The sequence below is a fragment of the Colobus angolensis genome, unplaced genomic scaffold (assembly GCF_000951035.1).
Source record: "Colobus angolensis palliatus isolate OR3802 unplaced genomic scaffold, Cang.pa_1.0 Scaffold137, whole genome shotgun sequence".
Taxonomy (NCBI): Eukaryota; Metazoa; Chordata; class Mammalia; order Primates; family Cercopithecidae; genus Colobus; species Colobus angolensis.
The window spans coordinates 721,260-747,282 of record NW_012114455.1 but is presented as its reverse complement, the minus strand read 5'-3'; the positions used below and the strand labels follow the sequence as shown (position 1 = coordinate 747,282).

Genomic DNA, 26,023 nt, shown 5'->3' with positions numbered 1-26,023 from the left:
GCAGGTCAAAGGGAATCTATTGGTGCCAATGGGCAACTTTAGGGTCAGACGGAGATGCCAAGAGCTAGCCAGAAGACTGAGTGATCTGGGACTTGGGGTGGAAGGAGGATATAGAAAAGTGGAAAAGGGAGCGGCAGATGGCGCCAGGCGACCACACCTGCAGCAACTGCCTGAATGAACCATGCATGCCCTCACATCTTGCCAGTCTTGTCACCGCTGGCACCTGTGCTCAGGGTGTAAGTCCTTCTTGTGTCCACTGTCTACTCCATTCCTAGAGCAGAGCTGGCATACAGTAGGCACTCCTTGACATTTCATTCGCAAAATACTTAATACACATACTGGTATTTTTAGTCATGCCAACCCCTCTTTCTACTCTCCCCACAGCACTGGCCCCCAGTCACCTTCCACTGAGGACATTATGGGGCCAGGATCAGAGTGAGGCAAGGGAGGCACTCAGGGCCGGCATGTGCCCAAGAGGGAGTGCCCCCTCAAAGTATGTACCGAAGGCAGCTCCCCTGTCTCGCCCGAGTGTTGGCCCTGGAGAAACAGCAGTGACGGGCGGGTAAGGGTGTTATCAACAGGCCTATTTAGGCTGTAGAAGAGGGCCCAGCTTGGGGAAATGCACAGAGAAGGCTGTTTCATGGATAGAGGAACAAAGAGAGGCTGGGCTCCTTTGACGGAGTGAGATGCCCACCTATAGATACAGGCAGATTACAGAGATTAAAATTTAACATGGGAAGGAGAGACACACATTTTCCAGGCCTTGGCCTTGTGAAGCCTTCTGTCTTGGAATCTGAACAAGCAAGAGTCTGAGCATATCCTTCCCTTATCAAAATGGAGACACAGCTCAGCCCCAGTCCCATGGCCTTTGCTTGCAGCTTCCAGAGCTCAGGCCCCTGAATCTTCTATTTCCTCATGCTTGGCAGTCCCCTTCCCATGGAGCATCTCTGTGTCCTTAGGCAGCCCTGGGTCTGGACTGGGCTGGCTGATGTTCAGTTAAGAGGGGTTGCCTTCCTTACTTGTGGAAGTTTTCACTGTCTTGCCCATGGGGAGCACACTGGGGACCCAACTGGGGCGTTCCATGCTGCTCTTCCAACTGGGGCCTCATATTTCTTTATACCTGCATGAAGAGGAAAGAGGGGCGGAAGAGAACGTGAGATGACTTCATAAGCTCCTGCTGACTGGGGAGAGGAAAGACAGGGTCCCAGGTCCCGTCATCATCGCTTTCATCTCAGTTCTCTGTAATTAGACCTCCCTTTCACCTCTCAGGCAGGACATAGCAAGCCACATTAATATTTAAAACCTGGCCGGGCGCAGTGGCTCACGCTTGTAATCTCAGCACTTTGGGAGGCTGAGGCGGGCGGATCACCTGAGGTCGGGAGTTCAAGACCAGCCTGACCAACATGGAGAAACCCTGTCTCTACTAAAAATACAAAATTAGCCGGGCGTGGTGGCGCTTGCCTATGGTCCCAGCTACTCGGGAGACTGAGGCACGAGAATGACTTGAACCTGGGAGGCGGAGGTTGCAGTGAACTGAGATTGTACCACTGCACTCCAGCCTGGGCAACAAGAGTGAAACTCTGCCTCAAAAAAAAAAAAAAAAAAAAAAAAAAAGAAATTAAAACCTTACACTGTTCATGCCACATTTGACAGCTTTACAAAGCAACATCACATATCCCCTCTTATCTCAGCCTCAGGTCAATTCTGCCGGGTATTCAGCGATAAGCATCCCCGTTCATACACAAAGATGTGGTGGTTCAGAGAATCTGGGTGCTATGCCCAAGGTCTCATGGAGTGAGTGGAGAAAGCGGGACTGTCCAGGGGTTTTTGGATTCCAAGTCCAGTGCTCTGTCTGCTCTGACAAATCACTGCACACCTCACACACAGGCCTCCCGTGGAGAAGGACCAGCCTGGGACAGCGGTGGCAGTCCAGAGAAAAGCGAACGACCCCCAGGCCCAGGTTCAGTGTTAGGCTGTGCCCGAGCTCTGAGTCTGCCTCTCACCTCCAATGAGAGGCTGCTGTGAGGCAAGCTCACACATCCAAAGCCAGACACAATTCCAGGCACCGAGCAGTTGCTCACTAAATACTCCTTGTCCCTTTCCGCTGCTCTTCCTCCCCTCCCACCCTCAGGCCTGGCTCCAAGGAGCACAGGCACAGGAACTTTGCCCTTCCAGGACAGGCAGGGCAGGACAGGTGCTCTGCGTGCTTCCTGCATCATGTGTCTTCCTGCTCTCACTTCCTCTCCCCTGCGTGGTGTCTTCCTTAAGTGGAAGTGCGTCCCCGGATGCATGCTGGTTACCATGACCCAGGGGGCTCCTCCTCACGTTTGCCATCCAGCCCAGGTCCACAGCTCCGGCCAGCTCGTGAGCAGCCTCCTTGTTAGCACAAGGCTCCTGCTCAGGACGCCCAGCGGGAGAGGGTCGCCCACCAGCAGACCACCAGCACTGTGCAGCCTCAGCCACTAACCTACTGGTGCCACCACCACGTCCACCACCACCAGACAGGAGGCAGAGAGCACACCAGGCCAGCACGCATGCTTGATTCACGTTTGTTTCCGAGACTTTGATTGGTAGTTGCTGTTTTTCTGCATACCCCAGGCAGAGGGGCCAGATGACCTTGGTTTCTGAACTTCAGGAGGCACTTGCAACTCAGTCTCAGCTCAGAGGGAAACTGGTTTCCCTATTTCTGCCTCCTCTGTCCCCGGAGGGCATGTCCAAAGTTCTAACACTGTCCCTCAGGGAAGAGGCCGCCAACCTCTGTGGCATCTCAGACCCCTCGGCAAACACTTCCAAAGCACTACGCTCTGCTGAGGTGGAAAGTCTTTACAAGTGGCCCACAAGAAAAAAGAGAAAGTTGGAAAAAGTCAGACTGCAGGACAGAGGATTTGCATGCAGCTCGCATTCGAATGGCACTTGAGTCACAGACTCGAAGTAAATACTCACAAAAGTCATGGGACTTGAGGAAAATACTGTCGCTGGTGGGTTAGGACCACACTAGAGCTATGGAGACACACGGGGACAGCAGAGGACAGGTTAGCAGGGTGGGGGCCACCCAAGGACTGGCTCAGTGCCCCTCAGGGCTGGGCTGGATGAGCCTCAGCCTGCGTTTGGAGAAACTGAGCCCTGGGCCGATTCCCATGAGAAGTGAGTTTGGCAGAGGGGCAACTTCAGCTCCCCAGAGGACTCACCCGCTGCCTCTGCTCAGGGACACCTTCCAGGCCAAGATCTCTTTGTACACTAACCGACAGAGGAGCTGTGGAACGCAAGGCACAGAGGGAAGCGAGGGCACCATCAGCATTGAGCACTGAGTACCCAGCGCCAGGTGACCTGGGGACTGGCAGTGGAGAAGGGGGAGAGACACACTCCCATTTGGCAAGGAGTCACTCAGGGGAAGGGAGAGTGCTTCTGAGCAAAGGGCAGCTGCTCTCATTACCCCAGAACCCCCAATGGCCAATGCTTTGGACCTCCAGGGTTGCAGCCTTGCAGGACGGAGCATCCCTCAATACCTATCTGTGAACCCCAAGACTCTTACCAAGCAGGCTAGGACGTCGGCAGAGATGAGCATGTAGAAGACGTTGTTCCAGCCCGTGGGGGAGATGAGACCAGCCAGCAGAGGCCCCAGAGCTGCACCTGAATGGAGCACAGGCTCGTGAGCAGGGGGACCTGCACCTCCCCTGCCCACCGGAGGGCACTATGCCCATGGGCCGGCCCACAACAGAGCTACAGTCACAGACCTATGGAGCCGGTGCCATCGATGATGGCCGTGACCGTGGACAGGGCTTTGGCGTTGCCCTTCAGGCTCTTGTGAGTGCCCTGGAGAGAGAGAGTGGTGTGGGAAAGCCCAGCCGAGCAGCAGCATGAGCGGAACCAGGACAGGAGAGGGGCTGACTCAGGGAAGGTGGTGACTGGGGTTTGGGCTTGAGAGGAGAGGGGCCCATGGTACGCTGAAGGACCTTGATGGTTTCTCCTCTGCAGGATGGGAGACAGTGAGAAATGGACCTGGAGATGGTGGCCCTGACCAAGCCCCCAGAGTGGTTCCTGGCCCTCGGGAGGTGGCCCCACTTACCAGGTCAGCAGAGACAGCAGTGGTGATGAGCGCGTAGGGGCCGTTGACCAGGCCCCCGCAGATGATCAGCATCACTGGGATGGCACAGAGACAGCCCAGTCAGAGAGGAGGCACCACCCACAGCCCCAGCCCCAGGGCAGGAGCACCCTCTGGCCTTCAGCCCTCCCAGCCCCTCCACCTGCCAGTGCCCCCACGTGGGCCAGCCTCATGGGACCCCCAAGGCAGTGCCTTTCCCGTGGCCTGGCAGGACTTGCAACCTCCTCCTCACCTATGGAGCTGGTAATCCCGTCCTGGCCAATGTAGTTGTACAGGAACATCTGAGAGAGGAGGGGGGAGAGGCAGAGTCACCCAGAATCCCTTTGCCGGCCTGGAGCCCTGAGGTCTGGAACAACCGTCTCCTGCCCTGAAATCCCAGAAGGCATCCTATTCCTCTTCCCTTGCATACCCAGATTGCTCTGGTCTTTAAATGTCCCAGGATGGATGGTCGAAAACGTGGTACTCTGTCATCTCCCTTTCTCCCAACAGTCTTCTCTCAGATTCAACCTCAATCTCTTCTTTCCTTGATCAAGAAGTTTAGGAGGTGGTCTCCTTCTCTACCAAGGCCAGTCATGAATCTCCCTCTAAAGGCTGCAGTCTGGCTCTTTTTCCAAGGTGCCTCTGCTGACCCTCGCCTCTCCTCCCCCGTGTGTGCACAGGGATGCACATGTACGTGTACACAGAGCCATCCATGTGTGTAACGTGTGGACCTGCACACAGGCCAGAGGCCCACACAGGCTCCTGCTCACATGCATTCGCACTTTACCCTCGAGGTTATACGCACCATGGGGGCAGCCAAGATGAGCATGACGCAGCAAGTGGTGGCCCTGCCATTGGTGTAGTCAGAGATGAGCCCTGCCATGATGCCGCCTGGAACACACACCCACTCACACACTGCCTCCCAGACAGGACCACCCATCCCCTCGGCTGGCACCCCAGCTGTGCCCAGTGCTGGCCTGGGCCTGTCAGCAAGAACCAGCAGAGCTGCTTTGTCCGCAGCCCCCGCTTCCTCTAGTGCCCTTCACTACTGGAGACCAAACAAAAGGGCATCTTTCTTAGGCCCACCCAGCCAGGCGGGAGCGGAACTGAGAATAAACCCAGGAGCCATGTTTCCTCTGATGCCACCTACCCATCGGACCTGTCCCTTCTTCCTGCACCCCACAAGAAAAGAGGGGAAGGGAGACTGCTGGCAGAGCAGGGCAGGGCCTCACCTATGATGCCACCGACATCAAAGAGTGTAGACAGGTCCCCAGCCTCCTTGGCACTAAAGTGAGCTGTGGAAAACACACGTATGTGGTCAGACCTGGGACTCAGGACAAACATCCTGAGCGTCCCAGCTAGAAGCCCTGCAGAGCACGATCCAGGCCACTGCCCCCTCTTCCGAGGAAGAGCTAGGGACGTGTGGAGCAGGCTGGCCAGGGCCACAGGGTGAGACCGCAGCAGTTTGGACAGACGCCCTCCTGGTCCCGTCCTGTATTGCCCTCTTCCCCTGCAGGATGACCTTCACCCCCAGAACAAGCCCTCCCTGGCGAGCCGTGGGATCTGGCCCCCAAGCCTGCTGTCCTGTGGCCACCTTTCCCCTGGAACGCAACCTGAGGCTCAGCCCAGCCCTTTCTCTGCTTCACTGGGGCCCTAGCAGCACTAGGAGCTCTTCCCATTTACCTTAGGCTGTGCCTAAGGTACACAGAGCCAGGAAGGAGACTTGCAGGGACACAGGGGCCTCAGGTAACAGGCCTTGGCTCCATGTTTTAAAAAAGGAATGTCCAGAAGCCGAGATTGTAGCCCCACCCTCGAGATTGCCTCATACTCTGAAGTCAGCACCAAGGCCACAAAACAAAGAGTCACGGTGTCCAAGAAGCTGCCCTAGCTCTCCACACTGTCAGAGCGGCCCCGACAGAGCTGCAGGGCAAGCTACGGCTTGAGACTTGGCCATGAGTAATTCCTACAGTATCCTGTTCAGAGCAAGCACAATGTGTGTCAAGGCGCTGTTGTTCCTCCCCAGGGCTGGGAGGGAGGGGAGCAGTACTGGGTGAGAGGTCCTCAGCCCTGGTGGAGCTTGGAGGCTCCTGGGGGCTGGGCAGGGCGGGGTGGGCTGCTCTTTGGTAGCCTGACCTGTGGCAAAGCTGAGACCCAGGCCAGGTGGACGTGAAACTTCCTTTTTCAAGTGATCTCTTCTCATCTGTACATCCCTGGGCAGGGGCAGCAGGGAGTAGGTCCAGGAGACAGGGCAGAACACCAGTGCAGCCCAGCAGACCCAGGCATAGGGGTATCAATCCCATGAGGTCCCACTGGGAGACCACCATGGTCACCACCAGGCTACAAGGAGTGGGGTCGCTCATTAGGCCCTCTTCCTTGGACTGGGGACAGATCCAGCAGGCAGGCCTTTCCTAGCACCTGCCAACCCTACCACCTATGAGCCAGGCAGCCTGGAGGGGGCTTCTCCTACACTAAGGGCTAGAGAAGAAGATAGCAAGAATTGCAGAACAGAGCTCTGAGTTCCTAATCCCCAGCTCGTTTCCAATGGAGGGAAGGTGGCTGGAGTCAGGGTCTAGGGGGTAGTGTGCTGGGTTTAGCTTTCATTTAAATAAAGAACTAAATCAAGCTCCTTTCACTCTAGGAGAGGTTCAGCAGGAATTCTGCCTATATACTGGAATCACAGGTATCACCACGACGGGCTTCCTCTCCCAACAGAGGTGGCCTTGGCCTCCTCAGAGACCCTTTCTCTTGGACTTACCCACATTGGAGATGTAGAGGGGCAGCCAGTAGAGGAAGGTGTAACTGACCAGCTTGGCAAACAGCAGACACAGAGAGAACTCGACCACGCCCTGGGGAGTGCAACAGGGGGCACATGGGAAGGGGTCCAGAGGTCCTGGGTTCAGTGGTGGCCCCGAGGGGTGCTCAGCACCACCCCAGTACTTTCCATCACCTGCCACACAAGGCAGCCTCCAACACATCCAGTCCCAATAAAAGCAACATGACCACTGTGCAAGGTCGTTTCAAGACAAGTCTCCCACACTGCCCTCCCCAGGCAGGCTGCCCAGCTTACATCTCCCCTATAAAGAAGTTCTAGAAAAATAGATCACCCAAGCACCCCATCTCCTCATCACCAACAGAAAAATATGGAGAGCCCCCCTCTTTCCTCCATTCCACAAACTTCTTACTGGGATCCGGAGCGCCCCAAAGAAGTCGATGGCAGCAGGCTCTTCGCATGGCCCCTTGGAGGTTTTGGCCACAGTCTCAAGGCCGCTGTCTCTGATAGAGCAGGGACTGTTCCCAGGGTCCTCAGGGTTGTCCTGGTTCTCAGCTGGCTCACCCTGAGCAGAGGAGATGAGCCCTGATGTGGGTGCGTCTGTGTGCTGCCTCCCACCAGCTGAAGGTGTAGCCCAGGCAAGAGACACTGACTCCCAGGCTGGGGAGGCACATGTTCGTCTCGGGCTGGACTGACCTGCCAGACCCATCAGGCTGTAGGGCCAACCCATGTGCCTAGCACTGGGCCTGTGAGGTCAGTGAGGGCCAGAACTCTCTGCTCTAGCTCCCCAGGCCTCTCTGCGTCCAGCGCTCGGGATGGAGTTGGAGGGCAGGGACGGGGCTGGGAGGGCTCACACTCACATGGTGCTGAGGAGGGGAGCAGTCCACATCTTCTGGGTCTGGAAAAAAAAAGTCGCCTTCTAAGAAGCTTCCCAACCCCCAAAATCCCAAGGTGATTGCCAGGCCTTCACCGTGCACTGGGTCTAAGCCATCCCAGGAACCGGCCCCACCTCCAACTCCTAAGGTGGCCAGTGTGTGTCCCAGCAGGAGGGAGCGGGGCCTAGGCCTCAGGAGAGAGCTTTCTAGGCCTGGCTTTCCTAACGGCCAGCTGTGTCACTACTGCCTCTTGGACTTTAGTACTCTTTAGCTACAGAGTGGCTCTCATACCTGGCCTGGCTAGTGCACAAGGCCACCTGCAGCAAGTGGAGAGCCTGGTCACTCTAAGAATGTCCCTTCAACTCCACCTTCCTTGCTCACACCTCTCAGATTCAACCAATGCTTGCCAAGCACCTCCTATGGGCCAGGCATTTTAACTATGGTATCTCAGTGAAGCCTGCAGAAATCCTACAAAATAGACATTATTATTACTATTATTATTTTACAAATGAGAAAATAAAGGCTCTGAGAGATTGTCCAAAGTCACAAGGCTGGTCCTCCCACTCTGTGACCAGCAGTCTTTCCAGGAGATCCAGCTGCCTTCTCCCAGAAATCGAGACATTCTAGGCTCACTTGTGGGTCTGTGGGGAGTGAGGGGCCCACTCACGTTCGATGAGGAAGAGGAAGGTGATGACGCCCATGATGGCAGTAATGATGCCAGGCACGACGAACGACAGGCCCCATTGCCCGTTCACCCAGATGCCGGCGATCAGGGAGCCCAGGATGTTGCCCACAGATGTGTGGGAATTCCAGATGCCCATGATGAACCCCCGCCTGGAAGGGAGGGAGAGAAGGGAAGAGGGTAGAAAAAGGAAAAAGCAAAGCACATTGTTCATAGCAACGGCCCCAACCAAGCTCTAAAGCTGGGCTGACTACAGCTTCCCCAAGGCACCAAAGACTGAGCCCCAAAGCCGCAAGTCAGCAAGGAGTGGGAGACCTTGGGTGGTGTCAAGCAGGTGGCTGCAGGGCCTGGGGTCTCGCTCCCCCTGCCCAGCTCCCTGAGTGAGTGCCGATGGGAGCTCGAGCCACGCTGAGGGCATGGGGGCCCAGCCCTCGTGCTTTTCTGTCCCACCATCTCACTCTAAAGCACTGTCCTCAACCAGGGACATCTGGTAACAGGTAGAGATTTTTGATGGTCACAACTCGGGGTGTGCTACGGCATCCAGTGAGCAGATGCCAGGAAGGCTACTACTAAACAGCCTGCAGTGGTAGGACAGTCCCCAAACAAGGGTCCAATAGCGCAGAAAGTCAGTAGTGCCAAAGTCGAAAATCCCTTCTCCGAAGCAACTTTGTTTTGCACACAAGCCAATTAAGGGGGAGGGGGAAAGTTTTACAGGCTTTTTGTCTTTGTTGAAAATAGAAATTCATCTATTATTAGAAAAAAGCATAACTAAGGTTGCCTGCTCTATGGGTTAAAGCCTCATCAATGAGAAAATCAGTCCTGCTTTTAGCCACTGCTAAGTATATGAACAGCAACTCAGAGGCCGCTTTCTGACCCTTCCCTCTGAAATCACATCAGAGGCCACAGTGACCAGCGCGGGACTCCCAGCCCTCCCAATCCTTCCCACTCCTCCTCCCTTGTCACACTCACTTCCCCTTCCCGAACCAGTTGCCAACGCAGGTCACCACAGAAGGCCAGCCTGTGGTCTGGACGAGTCCATTACAGACCTGCAGGGAGAGGGGAGGGAGGGTGGGAGCAGACCTGGGCTGAGCAACTGGCTCCCTGCTCTGACCACTCTGGGCTGAGGAGGTTCAATTTTATGGCCAAGGAGCCCTCCATACCCCACACTACAAACGTTGCTCTTCCCTTACACACATGCCACACCTCCCCAGTGTCATGAGCTGGCTTCCCTCGCTCAAGATTGTTCAAGCAGAGACCAAGCCTCCCGGGCATCAGAAGTGACCACGGCATTGTGCTCAAGGCCAACTCTCTGAGTGAATAAATGCAGGGGCAGTAGGACCAGGAGGTGGAACCCAGTGCAGTGTAATAGAGAGCACCAGACAGGGAGCCAGGAACACAGGCTCCCATCCGCTGTGAGCGGCGGTCTCCCAGGTCCTTCCCGAGATGGGAACACAGGCCCAAGTGCAAGATGGTGACTCATACCTGGATGACCACAAAGTACCAGAGCTCGTGGATGTTCCAGAAATATCCCAGGCCAAAGAGTGAGGTGAAAAGGCCACTGAGCAGCATTCCAGCTGAGAGGTAGTAACGGAGCGGAAGCCGCTCCCCGAAAACCCCACTGGGGAAGAGAAAGTTGGATCTGTGGTTAAGCTCCTCGGAGTCCACCTCAACTCCCTACCACATTTCTGCCCCCACCACACTAGGAAGTGGCTCTGGCCAAGGTCCCACCAATGACTTCTGTGTTGCCATGTGACGGGGCCAACCTCTGTCCCCCACTGCTTCTGTGACACCTGGCCACGCTCCATGGCTTTAGCCTGCCCATCTTCCCCGCTTGGCCAGCCACTCTCTGTCATGTGTCTTCCTCTCGGAGCAGCCTTTTGCATCACTTTTATGGTTGTAACAACCACCCATAGGCTAAATAGCTCCACATGCGTATCTTTAGGCCTGATCTGTCTCCCAGAGCTTCACAGTCAGTCGCAGCCAGGTGCCTCCTTTATTCAGATGCCCCTGGGGCATTTGAAACCCAGTGCTCTTAAGCTGAATTCCTCTTCCTCCTCCTGCCAACCACCCTGATGCCTTCATCATCCTGCTATCCTTATCTGAGTGAATGCCACCCCTTGGCCACTCAAGCCAGGCTCAGAGCTCCCTCAGACTCCCGCCCCTCCTCCCCACCCCTCACATTCAGTCTCCAAGACTCACCGGGCTACCTCTTAGCTAGTGCTCCAGTACATCACCTCTTTCCACTTCTATCACCACTATGGTAACACAAGCTCAACAGCTTGGGCTGTTGTCAAATTGGTCCCTCTGTGTGACCAGTCTCATCCACCTCAGCATCACTCTCAGAGTGAGCTCTCAGAAATGCCCATCTGCATAAGACGCCCTGGCGAAAACCCTTCCATGCATCTCTGCCCGTGGACCTCATGTGCAAATTACCTCAGCCCTCAGCCCTCAGCCCTGCTGCTACCTTCCCTACATTGTCACTCCCTCCATACACCTGCCCGCAGTTCCTCCCGTAGGTCATGCTGCTTCTTCACATTTGCCCTACTTGCTCTTGCTATTCCTTCTGCCCAGGTCTCCATCTGCACCACTGCGCCCAAGTCCCTTGCATCAGGTCAGGCACCATCTCCTCCAGGAAGCCTTCCCTGACCCCTCTGCTCTAGCTCAGCTTGGACTGAGTAATGACCTCGGAGCTCCCAGAATACCCGATGGCCACGTCTGTCATGGAGCCGGCCACAAGTTTTAGCACCAGCTGCCGATGCATCCATTGCCCCCACTAGCCTGTGAGCTCTTTGGAGGCAGTTTGCAGCCTTATTGATCGTGGCTTCCTGGCAAGGAACAGCATGCTTCCCGCGCTGGTTTGGACGCAGCAGAGGACAGGGATTCTCCCAGCTATATGTGCACGCAGGGCCCTCCTTCAAGGGTCCCAGTCCATACCTACCGACTGTGATATGTGAGTGAACAGACTCAAAGGCAACATCCAGGAAAACCTTTCCAGGCAAAAGAGCTGCTACCACTGGGAGTCTACCAGGCGAAGGAGCAGTCTCTGCGACCGTGGTAAGGCAAGGATGGCTGTGGGTGGACTGTACGTGCAGCATCCCTGATCTCACTCCCACACTGGGGAGCCATCACTCCCTGGTGGGAGTTCGCTTCAACCCAGCTGCCCCCAGGTTCCTCAAGGGGAGGTAGCAGCTCTAAATCCTCCTCTTGGTCACAGGCTCAGCCTCTGTCCTTACCTGATGAACATGCCAATGGCATAGGCGACGAGGAAGGCGTTGTCCACGCCCGCCAGCAACTCCTTGTAGTTGTCCTTGTCTGAAAGCAGATGGGAGGAACAGAAAGCTGACTGCATGGATGCCCCTGCAGGAAGCCCTCCCTGGACAGCCCCTTCTTGAGGAAGAGGGAATGGGGAATGGGAAGAGCACCTTGCCCTGTTCTTACCAAATGGGGCCCAGCTGCACCACATGGTGTCATTGAGACTGTGAGTATCATTGATGGGTTGGATCTGCTCCGAGCAGTTCTGGTGCAGACGGCTCTGGAGAGGCAATGGGACACACAGGTCAGGGGCTGACCCAGAGGGGAGCAAGCAACCACCTGCCCCAACCATACCAGAGACACTGCCTCCTAACCAGATTCCATGTCCCCCTACTGGCACCTCCTCCTGCAGGAACTGGCTGCAGGGGAAAGCGGCCACATCAGAGGCATGAGCAGCATCCACATAGCCCAGGGGCCCTGCACGCTTATTCCATCTACAGCCACCCACACAGCTGTCTTGGGGAATAAACTCAAAAGGAGCCTCGGTGGCCATGGGAAGGGGTAAGGATGGTTATGACAGTATGCTTCTGCACTCCTCCTTGCTGCCAGCCAGCCTCACTTTGACGACACTGATGGGCTTCCTGGACATGTGATAGCAGGTGTAAATGAGGAAGGTCAGCAACAGGATGGAACCTCGGAACCTGCAGGAAGGGACAGCATCTGTGTTAGTGGGAAGTCAGCCCCGGCTGGAAGTTCTGGGCCGGCATCCCCGACCCGTGTCCCCTCTGGCAGTCCCAGGGCCTGGACACCACCAACTCTTTCCTTCTTGGTGCAGAGGCCAAGGGGAGGCTGGGAAAAAATGCCCAGAGGCCAGGGTGCTCAGGGGACCTGTCTCCCTGGTCCCAACTCCTGAGGTCTCTGTTGGAGCTGGCTCGGCCCCAGCTCACGGGAAGCACCTCCGTCTGCTCTGACCAGCTGGCAGCACCTCTGCTTTTTGTCGGCCTCCCTGAGGTCAGGGCGCCTGTGTGTGTGCGTGTGTGCGGCAGAGGTGGGGGCAGCGAGTTCGAGTGGTTTTCCCATGTCTGAAATGATTGACGGTAGGAAGGAGACTGAGTCAGTCAGGAGAAGTGTCTGTTTTTAAAATGAGGTCGACACTCCTCTGAAGCTTCCACCAGGGCAGACACAGCACCTCCTTCAGCCAGGCGGTAGTTGGAAAAGAAGTGGCAGTGGGACAGCTGGTGACAGACCCAAGCCTTCTTCTTAGTCCCAGTCCGTCCATCCCACTGGACAGAGCCCATTCTTTCCATCTGTGACTCACACACATGTGCTCTCTCCCACTCCTCACATCTCATCCCATGCCCTGGCCCAGGATGGAAAGAACAGTCCATTTGGGTGGCACTCAGCGTTTCCACTGCGCCCCGGCTGCTCCCCGAGCCTGAGGCCTGGGGAAGGACCCCAGAGCCCTGCTGAGTCACTGTCTGCTTCCTCGCCGCAGCCAGGAGCCAGGACATGCATGGAAAATAGGCCTCAGAGTGGAGCCCCAGTCCAGGAGAAGGGGCCAGGAGTTAGGCGAGACCCAGGGGTCACTGAAGACTTCATGGAGAAGGGTCAGGAAAAAGGGTGGGAGGGCTCCTGAAGCTCTTTCTGTCCTGGCTCCAAGAGCCCAAGGGCGGGACACTGGATGCTCCCTCTGCCTAGGAATCCTCCTTCAAATCCACTTCCCCCAAATGTGGCATGAAGCAACACCCACGACCACTTGGGAAATAAAGGGGCATTTCAGCAAAGCCCAAAATGGGCTTGGGCTACAAGGCTCCTTCTCACTTTGCCCCTGGATCGAGCTTCCTACCTGAGTCCCCACAGTCTGTCTTCTTAGGAGACTGGAGTTGCTCCTGCCCCTCCCCAGCTCTGCTAAAATGCTTTCAGTGCCTTTCCATCCCATCCAGCATGAAAGTGCAACAGTGTAGTCTGGAATGCAGGCAGCTCCACACCCCAGTCTCTCTGACCACCGGTTCCCAAAGGCGCACATGTGGGTCGGAGAGGTCCTCTAGGGACTCAAGTTGTCTAGGGAAGCTGGGGCTACTCCAAGTGCCTGTCACAGTGACTGACATGGGCAAGCTTGTGGCAACCATGTTTTCCAGGTTCCACCTATTGCCATACGGCTCATGACTCTTAGTTCAGGGACTTCTAGAATCTGAGGGAAATCTTCTGAGAGACTTTGAAGAGGTTGTCCAGCTGGCCTTCTGTAAAGAGCAATGGATGGAAGAACCCTGCAGCCCTACAGAGAGCACCCACCAAGCCCTGCCTGGGATGCACCTGGTTCAGGGAGAGGCAGGAAGCTTTGCGTGGCACCTCTTACTAATTGCCTGTGTAGCCTCCCGGGAATCCCTAAGCCTTTTTTTTTTGCCTCTGGTTTCCTCCTCAGTTACCCATGGCTGCTAGCATCAGCCCTGTCTGTCCCACAAGAGAACACAGCATGACTCTCCCCCAGTCCCCAGGTCCCTGGTTATACTGCCGGGAAGGCCCCCCAGTCAGTGGGACCAGCCTTCATGATCACATGGATGTGCCAGGGCCTTTGCCAAGGTGTTTGACCACTGCCCATGGTGACAAATCAGATCCTCTCAGTGTCTGAAAGATCCCTGGGGGCCTCGGGGCCCCAGCTATGACTGTTCTTTCATCACAGGCTCGGCCGTGAAGCCCTTGCTGGCTACATAGCCTGGGGTTGACTAGGAAGCCAGACTGCACCTCCACACTCATGCTGAGCCCTCCCAGGGCTGGTCAGAGCCAATGGGGGCCCGGAGGCACAGCCTGCTGCTAGCACCCCTTCCCCTCCCACCCCACTCCCCCGGCTGCACTGTGTCAACTCCAGTCTGCCCTCCCTGACTCCCCTGCTTATGGCCCCAGGTGTTCTACCTTATTTGCCCCACGGCCCTTTTGTCTGGAGTCCTGTCCCTGCCAACCTCAGTAGGAGGAGCTGTGCCCATTTCTAACATCTTGATTCTCTTTGGCCGAAGCGAGGCTGCTCTCCCATGCATCCCTGTGCCCATCCTGCACCAGGCACCATGCTACAATCTAGCACTAGCAAGAGAACCTGTGAGTGGGCTCTCCACCTGCCTGGGTGCGCAGGTCAGCCGGGAAACAGTTAGACCTGGTGTGAGGACACTGTAAGAGAAAGCCCTGGATGACACAGAGGAGACACTCCGAGCCAGAAGGAGGGAGCAGTGTCGGGAGAGGATTCCTGGAGCTGAGGCTTCAAAAACAAGCAAGACGAGGCCAAGCCAACCATAGCTGGGGCAGGGAGGACTGCCAGGGAGAGGAAGCAGCGTGCACAAAGGCATAGAGGTGTGAAATGACACTACCTGTTTGGGGAACTCTGTCTCAGTGGGGATATCTGAAGAGTGAAACTAAGTCAAGCAGAGGAGCAGAGGCGGCTGGGAAGGGCAGGGGCCTCAGGTGGCAGGGCGCCGGGCCTCAGATGCCAAGCTGTGGCATTTAGACTGTCTGTGGAGGTGATGGGAAGCCACTGAAGAGAGTGGGAGTTCCCAGGTCAGCGGCTCTGAACCCCAGCCAGCCTAAGCCAGGTGAAGACCCAGGGCTGTGCCCTGTAGGTTTTGGTGGGAAGCGCAGACAGGCTTCCTCACTAGGGCTCAAGGCCAGTTCCCTGGGCCTTTTTCATCCTGCCAGCCACTCCCAGGCACATGGCAGCATCACAGGGGACCCCAGGTGGTGGATGTCTATAAGAGAAAAGAGTAAGGACTTGGGAATCAGGCAAAAGCTGGTTTCATTCCTTACATCTTTTTACTCATCGGAAAAGCAGAGTCTGTCACCTTTCTCAGAACTACTGATGAACCGGTTAGTGAGATGCACCTAACCAGTCTGAAATTGCTCCTGATGCCCAGCGAGCGCTTAGATGACAGCTAGTGTGCTTCCAATTTTCAGACAAGGAAGAAGGGCTGGAGGGGTGGAGGCGGCCCACACTGCTCTGTTAGGGGAACCAAGTGGGGTCGGGGCTGAACCAAACTCTCCTGGGAAGTGGAGGTTCTAGGCCCTGGATTTACCCGGAAGGCAGAGATGTGGCTGCCAGCCTGGGACCCTCCACCCCACCTCCCACTGTGCATAGCTGGGTCTAGATGAACATAAGGATTCTCTGGCTCCTAGAGCTCTGGCCTTGCCTGTGGTGGGCTCTAGGGCTTCTTGGGGAGCCTCCAGTGGGACACAGGGGAGACTCCAGCCCCGGGGCCCTCCCACCTGCTCCCCTGGGCAGACAGGCATGTCAGCAGGGGTCCCCACTTACATCCTGACCTGGTAGGTTCCTAGATTCCAGCCCTGCCCTCCTCCAGGTGGTGGCCTGATATCCCTGTCAGCTCTGACCCCAACTCCCTGAAATCCACCACCTGGAGTCCCCCATGATCCTGCCGGTAGAAAACCTGACACACCCAAGATAGCAGGAGAGTCATGAGTCTTGGGGGTGCAGGGGGTCCTCAGCTGTGTTGTGTGACACTAGGCCTGGCACTGGCCTCTTCTGGGACTTCCTTCCTGGCCTCCAGAGGGATGGAGGGACGAGCTCAAAGTCACACCACTTGCTGGGCATGGCATAGTTGGAGCTGGGCCTCCTCTGAGTCTGGTGCTCTATCCATTCCCCATTGTCAGGTGTTCTAAGAGAAAGACCAAGGTGCCATGGTTCACAGGAGGCTGGGAACTTCGGTCAGGTTAAGGGCTAGGCTAGACGGAGGCCAAGATTGCCAAGCTCACACTAGCTTCAGGAAAGCAGCTGACGTGCTCCTGCATTTAGAACCCGCAGGTTTCACTTCTCCTGTCACCAGTCCTTCCCTCATGAGTCAAGAGGTCCCAGAAGAGAAGCCGGGCACAGAATATGAACAGCCAGGCCTTGCCTAGCTGGCCCCAGGGTGGCTGTGACAGGGAGGATGGCAGCCCAGGGGCTGGGCCAGGCTGGGCAAGTAGGCCAATGACCAAAGGATGGAGGGAAAGATCCCTGGCTGCTCCAGATGGGGTGGCTGTCTGATGACCCTCAAAGACTTTGTTAGCAAGAGGTGGCACTTCTCAGAATCCCACCTCCCCCCACCGGATACTGGTTACTGAATAACCAAGTTAGATAGAGAGGTCGACTAGCTATCTCTTAGCTACTAGCTGACAGTCCAACCAACTCTTTCAAAGAAGCCTGATAATAACTTTATGACCTCGTTGAGACTTTGCACTAGGAATGCTTCTGGAGTAAAAATCAAGAAATGGCATCTCCCAAAGCAGCAACAGATTAGAAACAAACAAACAAAATCCCCAAAAGACCAACTGCCACCACCACTGCAACAGCAAAAACCAAGAAACAGCCCAGCAGAGGGACGCTGCCCCCGGGAGATGTCAGAAACAGCCCCTGTTCCCCAGTGGCTCCCTAGCCACTCTCCCATCCCAGGCTGGGCTGGCTGTGGCTACAGGTGACTTTGGCACTTGTCCTGAGAAAACGGACTCAGTGGCCTTTTCTCGGATGTGACTGTTCTGAGACTAAGCAGATCTGAAAAGGATAGAGGGCTGGGCACAGTAAGAACTTGGCTAGAGTCAATGGTGACAGTGCCCACCTCCCCCCGCCAAGCCCTCCACCAGCACTGGGAGATACCCTGCTAGGAAAAAGCCAGCCAGGAACAGATACCACAGGGGCAGAGCCCTGAGCCAGGCCTTTAGCATGCAAGACAGGACAAGGCTCCCTCTGGGAGGCGCAAGGCTCTCCCAGGGCAGCAGCCAGCCCCTCAGGGAACCCTCTGTTTGCTGTCCTTCCTCCAGCTGGGACGTGGGTGCATGCTCAGAGAGATCAAGTTGACTCAGGGCTTGCCCCGAGAGCCTTCCCAGAGAAAGAAGCCATTGGCCAGGAGCCACAAGGAACTCAGGACGTTTGAGAAGAGATTGGTGGCTCAGATGACAATCTGTTTTAGGAAAGAGGAAAATACAGGATAGATTGTTTTGCTTTGGGAAGAAAGCTGAGTAGGGGACCCTGAATGCTCAGGCAGAATGAAGACAGGCTTCACGCTGCAGCAGGGGCTCCGATCAGCAGCCAGAATAACGGGGAGGGTGGGAGTGTTGGTGGAGCTCAGAAGAGGCAGCCAACAGGTTTTAACTTGGTGTCTCTTCTGAAGAAAGGTTGTGTAAATAGCACTGATGGAAGCATGTTGATGATGGCAGAGCTGCAGTCCTGCTTAGAGGGGTAGGAGGATGGCCTTCCTTCTCCTGAGCAGGAAGGGTCCAGGAGACAAGACCTGAGCCAAAAGCCAACAGCAGAGTAGTGACACTGCCCCCCCGCCCCCCGCCCCACCCCCCCCACACACCAACTTAGTGTCTGTGTCTGTTAGTGACTCAGATCGGAGGTCCTGGGCTTCAGGGACTCTACGCCTGGTGTCTGTCCTCAATTCTGCTGTTACTTTGGGACTGTCAACTCCGACCCCAGCTCTCAGTTGATACAGAAACTTGACTGGAAAAAACAAGGCCTTGGCCAACCACACAGACTATTTCGAAACCTTCCTGCTACCTTCTAGACCAGCCCACAGGGCCTGCCTGAGTCAGACAGCCCCACCCCAGGCCAGTGAGGTGCACGCCAGTCCACTGTAGGGAGGGAAAGAGGAAACAGCAGGGTGGAAGAGGAAGCCCAAAAAGCAGCTGGGGGAGAAGCTGCTGTCACGAGGGGTGGGGGATGGGACCTCCACAGGCTCATGTGCCCCTTCTTGGGGGCTGGAGTAGGGATCAGGGGCTGAGCCTCCAGGTTCTCCCCAGGAGCCCTCATTTCCTATTCCAAGCAGCGTCTTCCCATCAAAGCTCATTTTAAGCAGCCCTTTCTGCTGCCCTTACCATGCACCTCTTTGCAGTCAGCAGGAAAGTAAGATACGAGAGAGCTAGCCCACAGAACAAGGAAACGGACCTCAGACTTCAAGCAAAATTGGCTGAGTCCTTATTTCTGGTTCTGCCACTTCATGTGACGTTGGGTAAGTTGTTGTACGTCTCTAAGCCTCAGTTTGATCTTCCTTTAAATAAGATCACACACTCCTGCTGAACGAGAGTGTTATAAAGATGAAATGAGATATCCTGGATGTGAAAGTGTCTGGCACACAGCAGGTTTTCTCTCGGTATGTGTTTGAATGTCTTTCTCCTGCGTCCTCCTCAGGGTGGGCACCAGGAACCGGCAGTGAAAGCCCTTAGCTAACTCCATAGGGCAGAACCATCCATCCTAGCTCAGCTGTGGCCTTTTCCAGCTCACAGGGGAAGATCGAGGTGTGGGGAGCTCACAGCTCCTGCTCTTCCTGCCTGCCCAATTTGCCTTCCTGCCCATTCCTGCTCATCCAGCTGTGGTCACCCTGGTATTTACTCCCACAGGCTTTTCTTCTGCACGTTCTGGGCTGTCCCCTCAGAGGGCCCCGGGAAATGGGCCCAGCCCCATAAGCACCAGCCGCAGTCATCTCCCATGCTGCCAGGCGCCCCCAGACACACCCACACAGACACTGGCACAAAAGGCAGGAACCAGCCAGGCTCCGGGCTGGGGAACCTCTGGGTGCTCTGTGGCTCTGAAACACCACGGACAAGCCATTCATCGTCATCCTGACAACGAAGGCCTAACAGCAACATCTTCCTGGGCAGAAACTCCACCGTCTCTGACTCTTGCTTGGATGTCTGCAGCTGTCTCCACACACCTGGCGCCATATGACTCCCAGCCTCCTGTCTAGGGGCGCCCTTTGTTCCTGCCAGCTGGAGCTACATGTTACTACTTCACAGACAGGGGACGGGCCATGTCTCCACTTGCATGCCTTTGCCGGCTCTGTGACCTCTGCTCAGAACACCTCCAGATCCAAGTCAAAGACTTCCTTCTCCTAATGGAGATGAATCTCTCCCTTCACAGAAATGTATAAGCACCTAGCCAATACCAAGTATGCTAGACACTGGGCTAAGTGCTTTAAGCAGTTTCTCATTTAACTTCACCAAAACCCTGTGATATAGGTACATCATTATTTCCATTTCATAGATAAGGAAATTGAGCCTTATTGGAGATGTTAAGTGATTTGTCCAAGGCCAAATGGTCATGTAATCTTTTCCCCACCCAACGCTATCGTTAGGAAGGAAGTGGAAAGACCACGGGCTTACGAGTCAGACTAATCTTGATTCCAACTCCAGCTCAGTCATTTATCAGCTGTGTGGCACTGGACAGGCTTACGTAACTGCTCTGTGCCTCATTATACTCATATGTTCCACAGGGAAGCTAACATTCACCTTGCAGTTCCACAAGAATTACAAATAAACAATGCCTGGCACAAAGTAGTAGGAAAAGCAAACAGAATATAGTCAATCATCAGTGTTTACTCAGTGCTTCACACCAGCCTGGCACTGACCTAAGTACCTTACACATAGGACCTCATTTCAACCTCAAAACACTTGTGTGATACAGGTATTATTATTACCCTCATTTTACAGAGGAAGAATCCAAGGCCCAGGGCCAATCCACTTTCAGCTTCCTGTTCTGTCTTCTTCACTTCTTAAATGGGGGACATGTGAAAGCAGTTAAATGTGACAGAGACTTGATTTCTCATTTTCAGACTATAAGTCTTTATTTTTATTTGTCTCCACCCTGGACTGTATTTTGTTTAGCACAAGAAAGGTGAATTGGGTTAATATGTATCTGTAATAATAACATCATCATCACTAATAATGATGGTAAAAGCCGCCACGTATTCCATGCTTCCTGCATGCCAGGCAATGTATACACATAATATCTAACCTTTTATGTGTTAAATGCTCAACAAGTCAGTTTTCTTCAAAATCTCCCCAACTGACTTCTGCACTCCCCTCGCTGGTCCTCTGAATGACATGGCACATGGGAAATGTCATCCTTTGGCACTCAATAAGCAGAGCAGGGCCTTCTAAAATTGCTGACTATGCGGACACACCCTCTCTCCGGCTTGATTCTTAGTTCCAAGAAGGTAGAACCCTGTCTTGACTGTCTTTGCAGGCCTCAGAGCTCAGCATAATAATGGACCTACAGAAGAACTACGTGACATTTAGTGTTTGATAGGAATCCAAACCTAAACTTATCTGGAAGGAAGGAAAAGGATCCCTGTTGAGTACCCTCCAACAGCCACAAGACGTCAAGAATATTTCCTTATATTATCGCATTATCCTCAAGAACCCATCTGACTTTTACTGATGAGGAAACTGGGGCTCAGCAAAGTCAAGGCTCACAGTAGTGAAAGGATTTCAACCCAGGTCTGTCTTAAATCCCAGAGAGGTTGGGGAACACAGTAGCTGAATTCACACCTTGAGAAGTGTGAAAGTGAAGAGTGCTGGAGGCTAGAGAAAGTCATGTTATGCATATTACTGAGCCCTTCTAGAATGCTAGTGTGTTCTAGATGGTTTATGATGATCCACCCTCCCCGCTCCCCATTCTCTCTGAAATGTTAATTACTTTGGTTAAAAGAGATAACCAATATACTTGAATGAGACTCTACTAGGTGCAATAGTGGCAGAGAAGTATGACTTTGTATACATCGTATTGAAACCTATTTTTGTTTATTAAAAGGAAAAATATTACACATAAGAAAAATGACTGGTTGCTCCAGAATAAGAAAGAGAACAGTGAAGCTCAAATCTGAATGGATAAATTTGTAGGTTTGTAGAAAGGAAATTTGATTTGTCTTATAGTACATGCAAACAATAAGTCTGAAAATAAGCAATTAAATGCGTTAAAATTTTGCCAAAGTTGGCAAAATCTTGATGAGTTTGAATATTTAATTTAAAAAGGGGGAGGGCTCCTGGAAAACCACAAAGATTTGTTCTTTCATCTTTTAAAAAGAGAGGTGCTAGAAATAATTAGATTTATTTAATATGTTAATATCGATCAATTGCTCGGAAATAATTGTCAAGTCAAAAGAGATGCTCAGCCTTCTCTAGGTTAAATCTATATTGGTAAAATAATATTATTTATCTAAATATTTGAGAAATTATATACTATATGAGAGTTGTGCCGATTTCTCAATGCCCTCTCTGTACATGACATGTTTCTATTTATCAGCACCCTGATGGTGCCTTCCCTGATGACAACAGTATACGTGTTACTAGCCACAATTTCAATTATTATTTAAAATGTTACTGGAGCCTGGGCACGGTGGCTCACGCCTGCAATCCTGGCACTTTGGGAGGATGAGGTGGGAAGATAAGGTAGGAGGATGGCTTTAGGCCAGGAGTTTGAGACCAGCCTGGGTAACATAGCCAGACCCTGTCCCTACAAAAATAAAAAACTTAGCTGGGTGTGGTGGTGCATGCCTGTAGTCCCAGCTACTTAGGAGGCTGAGGCAAGAGGATCCCTTGAGCCCAGGAGTTTGAGGCTGCAGTGAGCTATGATTGTACCACTGCACTACAATCTGGGTGACAGGGCAAGACTCTGTCTCGAAAAAATAAAATAAAAAAATAAAATAAAATAAGTTACCGGGCTGCAACTTTCCTTCTTTAATTTAAATCTAGCATCTTCCAGGCCACTGGTTTCCAACTGGAGTTGTACATCAGCCTTTCCTATGCAGTTTTATTAAAATACAGATGTTTAGGACTTACCTCAAGCTTACTGAGGCTCTTCAGTCGATATTCTTGGCATTTTATGTAAATTATATCTCAGACATTTTATCTAAGATTTTTTCTCTGTAAAAGTCATGTTCATTTTTATAAATTAATATCATGTTCATTGTGTTTTTTGAAATTAGCCTTATATTTTTAGACACTGTCTAGATTTTTTTGTTGTTTGGATTAGCATCTTTTTGTTTTGCATACCACAGAAGCAACCAAATTTCCTTGTCAGTTGTATTATTCTTGTCAAGAATTTTTATCAGATCATTCATTCTTGAAAATTATCAGTAATAATCAACACTTTTTAAGTCTCTGTCACCTACAGATAGTTTTTATTTTACTCTGATGCTTCTTAAAGGCTCTGTATTCAGTTATAGAATAGAGGGGGAGTTTTTGTTTTCTGTTTTTTAAGAGATGGGATCTTGTTGTGTTGCCCAGACTGCAGTGCACTGGCTATTCACAGGCATGATCATGGTGCACTACAGTCCCACACTATTGGGCTCAAGGGACCCTCCCACGTCAGCCTCTTGAGTAGCTGGGACTGTAAGCATGCCACTGGGCCTGGCAGGCCAGAGTTTTTATTTTTAACAACCGAGAACTGTCTCAGAAAAGCACTGTACTAATTGTTCTCGGGTATAGGCTTCTGATGGCACCACTTAGACAACACTAAGAACATACTAGTGGACTGAGTCAGGAGTTCCAGAACTCTTTAGTCAAGGAGCAGATAGGTTTTTGAGATTGCTAACCCAAGATTCAGCGGAACAGAATTAATCACACCAGACCGCATGAACTGCTGATGGATGACTGTCTTCTAGGTTCAGAATATTGTTGATGTTGTTATAGTGTTCTATCTTCTGGACATATAAGGAAGACCTATCTCTTTCTTCTTAGGCTATATTAACCCATAACAACTTAGTAGATTCTGCTTTCATAAACTGAAATGTAACACTTATAAATATATTTTTCTCCCTACCTGACTCCTCAGAATTCAGAAACTCTCATGGAATCTTCTTGCTTTTCATGGCAATATGGTTATGTGCACGGGTTCAGTAAGTTTTTTTTTTTTACCAGTACATAATTAGAAAAATTGGTTATTCAACCAAGACCTTGCCTGGATGTTGTATTTGATCAGGACGTCTATTTAATCAGATTCAACCAGCCTCCTTTAAAAACTGAGGTTCACTCTATGGAGCCAATACTAAGAAAACCGTTCCAAGAAAATGGGCTTACTGGGTTTCCAGGTTTACAAGCCAAAAGGAAGGTCACTCCCTGGCTAGCCCAGAAACTTTAGGATATTTTGGGGATCCTGAGAAGAGGAATTTGCCCAAATATATAAGTACAGTAGGTAAAACCTGGTGGAGACAGTTTCTTGACTTGGCTTCTAATGTCAGGACAATAAATAATTAAAGGCTTTAAAAAATCGAATCTAGGATTCCTTATGAAAACTTCCAGTCAAGTTTATTAACTTAACAAGGGCTATAGGGTAAAACACACTTGTAGTACCTATGTACATAATCAAGTCAAATTCAATGAGACCAGCTTTATTTTGTGATCAAGAATAATCTTTCTAAGAAATTCAAAAAAAATCAAAACAGGAGAGACTGTAGAAAAACAATGTATGTCCATGGAAAACTATGCCTTGTCTAGCGGATAGTCCTCCAGGTTATCAGATTCCAGCTTTTAATTGACCTTGAGCTATTATAAAATTCTTTGAAGTGGTAGGTAACTGAGAAGTCACGCAAAATATGCCTATGAAGATTATTTCAGTAGTCTTCCCTCACAATCTGTAGAAGACCAGTTTGGTCTCAATATTCCTAACCTATAAATGAATATGTTCTTTAGATTCTCTTTCTGAAATTGTAAAATATACATAATGTAAATTTTGCCACTCTAACCATTTTCAGTCTACGTTTAGGTGGCATTAAGTATGTTCACATTGTCTCTCAACCATTACCATCATCCATTTCGTGACCCTGTTCATGTTCCCAAACTGAACCTCCATACCCATTAAACAATAGTTCCCCAATCCCCCTCTCTAAATTCTCTTTTGAACCAATTATAACATCTTCTGGCTCCTTTATTATGAGTAAAAGAAAATCTTTAACATGGGTTCATTTTTATGTCTTTGTGAGTCAGAATTTTAACCTTTTTCTGAAAAATAACTTTTAACAGTCTCCAACTCAAAAAACACTAGGTAGATAATCTAAATTGGTGAAGAAGGTTAGAATTGATGAGGGCTCTCAACAATGAAAAAATGTGTAGGGTAGCCAATTGTCTCATTTTGCCCAGGATTGAGAGGGTTGCCGACAAAAGACTGTTTCAAAACCAGGACAAATTGGCCATTTTAATAGCATCTGCCCTATTTAAAGGGGACTCCTCAATCCTGTTCATTTAATTTGGAAATTTAGGCCCGGTATTGCCACATCATCCATTTTTCTTTTCTTTCCTTTTTTTACTTATAGAGACAGGGAGGGGTGTGAGCGGGGAACCGGGGTGGGGGTGGTGGTGGTGGTCTGGCGATGTTGGCCAGGCTGGTCTCAAACTCCTGGCCTCATTCAATTCTCCCATCTTGGCCTCCCAAAGTGGTGGGATTATAAACATAAGCCACCATGCCCGGTCCACATCGTCTATTTTTCAAGAGAAGTCGGGAATCTAGCTATTTTTGTTAAATTTTATTTGTAAATAATGGTAACTAACACAATATTTTAAAAACTGTGCAGACCAAATGGACTGCTCCAGTGGTTGACTGCCTCTAAGAAAGAGTGGCTGAAACCTCTCCACCCCACCTTGCAGCCCAACATGTGGTCCCTGCGGTCAGGAAGAGAATCACTGTGAAGCCCCTCGCCCATTGCTGAGGGGCTGCCCTGCCCTGCTCTGAGAGCTGTGCCCTTTCTAGGTGCTGAAAGGCCTCGAGACGAGCTCCCAGGACCACTGAGTTCTGGCCTTGGCGTTTGAGGGCTAAAGGAGACCAAGAGGGACACTCACAAACCCCAGTGGCCACCCCTTTCCTCTACCATCCCCTGGTCTCGGTTCCCCAGCCTGCGAGCCCAGGTTCCCCAGCTGCTCAACTACAGAAAGGCGCTCTGAAAGCGCCCTGGGTGTGTGTTAGGAGGGGAGGATGGAAACGGGAAACGCTGGAGACCCTCCCCGGCAGCCTGTTCTTCACCAGTGTCACAGAGCCAGCGGCGCGGGGCCTGGGGGAGGGCGGCGGAGTTAGGCAGGGAGGGTTATCAACCTCCGAGGTGGGCGCCGCTGGAGGAGCCCGGGACCAAGTCCCGCCAGCACCCCTGGCCGAGCGGCGACGCCAGGGCCGATCTGGGGGTGGTCTCCGAGGCCCCTCGCGGCCCCCCGCAATCCCCAAGCCTGGGAGGTCCTGGTGCGCCTCCCTCCCCTGCCCCGCTCACCAGCTGTCCCTGGAGAAGGCGCGGAAGAACCAGACTCCCGGAGCCAGAGACGACCGCATTTTGCCCGACCGGTACCCAAGGCTGAGTCGACGGAGGAGGCTACGGAGCTGGGCGCGTGTCCCGGGCAGGACTGGCTGTCAGCGGGGTTTAAATGCCCCGCCGGCCGGCCCGCCCTGACCCCGCGGCCGGAGTACGGCAGCGCCCGCCCCCTTGCGCCTGACCGCCCTCGGGGTTGGGTCCAGCGCAAACCTGCCGGTCATCCCTAGTCCGGCTGCTGGCACCGCAGCGCTCTGGTGCTTTGCTTCTTGGCCATGGCCCGACAGCTCTGAGGTGCTGGGGCTCCTCTTTCCGCCCTGCGCTTTC

At 52.7% G+C, this 26,023-nt stretch overlaps 1 protein-coding gene across 2 annotated transcripts; it reads right to left on the bottom strand.

The window, feature by feature from the left end:
- Window positions 1–26,023, bottom strand: SLC37A2 (solute carrier family 37 (glucose-6-phosphate transporter), member 2). 2 transcript variants are annotated; one of them, XM_011934588.1, is made up of 19 exons: window positions 25,661–26,023; window positions 12,280–12,361; window positions 11,847–11,940; window positions 11,642–11,720; window positions 9,891–10,026; window positions 9,378–9,454; window positions 8,394–8,560; window positions 7,712–7,749; window positions 7,264–7,416; window positions 6,837–6,927; window positions 5,314–5,376; window positions 4,887–4,972; window positions 4,335–4,383; window positions 4,067–4,140; window positions 3,735–3,813; window positions 3,533–3,630; window positions 3,189–3,253; window positions 2,944–3,000; window positions 1–1,120 (listed from the first exon to the last, which is right to left on the bottom strand). In XM_011934588.1, exons 1-18 carry the CDS (start codon window positions 25,717–25,719, stop codon window positions 2,949–2,951), a joined length of 1,542 nt encoding a protein of 513 aa, XP_011789978.1. In that variant the 5' UTR covers window positions 25,720–26,023; the 3' UTR covers window positions 1–1,120; window positions 2,944–2,948. The 2 variants fall into 2 exon arrangements, with proteins under 2 accessions (XP_011789978.1, XP_011789979.1); XM_011934589.1 differs by lacking the exon at window positions 2,944–3,000.

What these genes read in the sequence shown, in the direction of transcription:
- SLC37A2 (XM_011934588.1), bottom strand. Translation starts at nt 25,719, where the DNA reads ATGCGGTCGTCTCTGGCTCCGGGAGTCTGGTTCTTCCGCGCCTTCTCC. An exon ending in CTGCTGTCTCTGCTGACCTG is followed by an intron (nt 3,814 to 4,066) that starts GTAAGTGGGGCC and finishes CTCTCTCTCCAG; the next exon opens with GGCACTCACAAGAGCCTGAA. An exon ending in TCCCTGAGCAGAGGCAGCGG is followed by an intron (nt 3,001 to 3,188) that starts GTGAGTCCTCTG and finishes GTGTCTCCATAG; the next exon opens with CTCTAGTGTGGTCCTAACCC.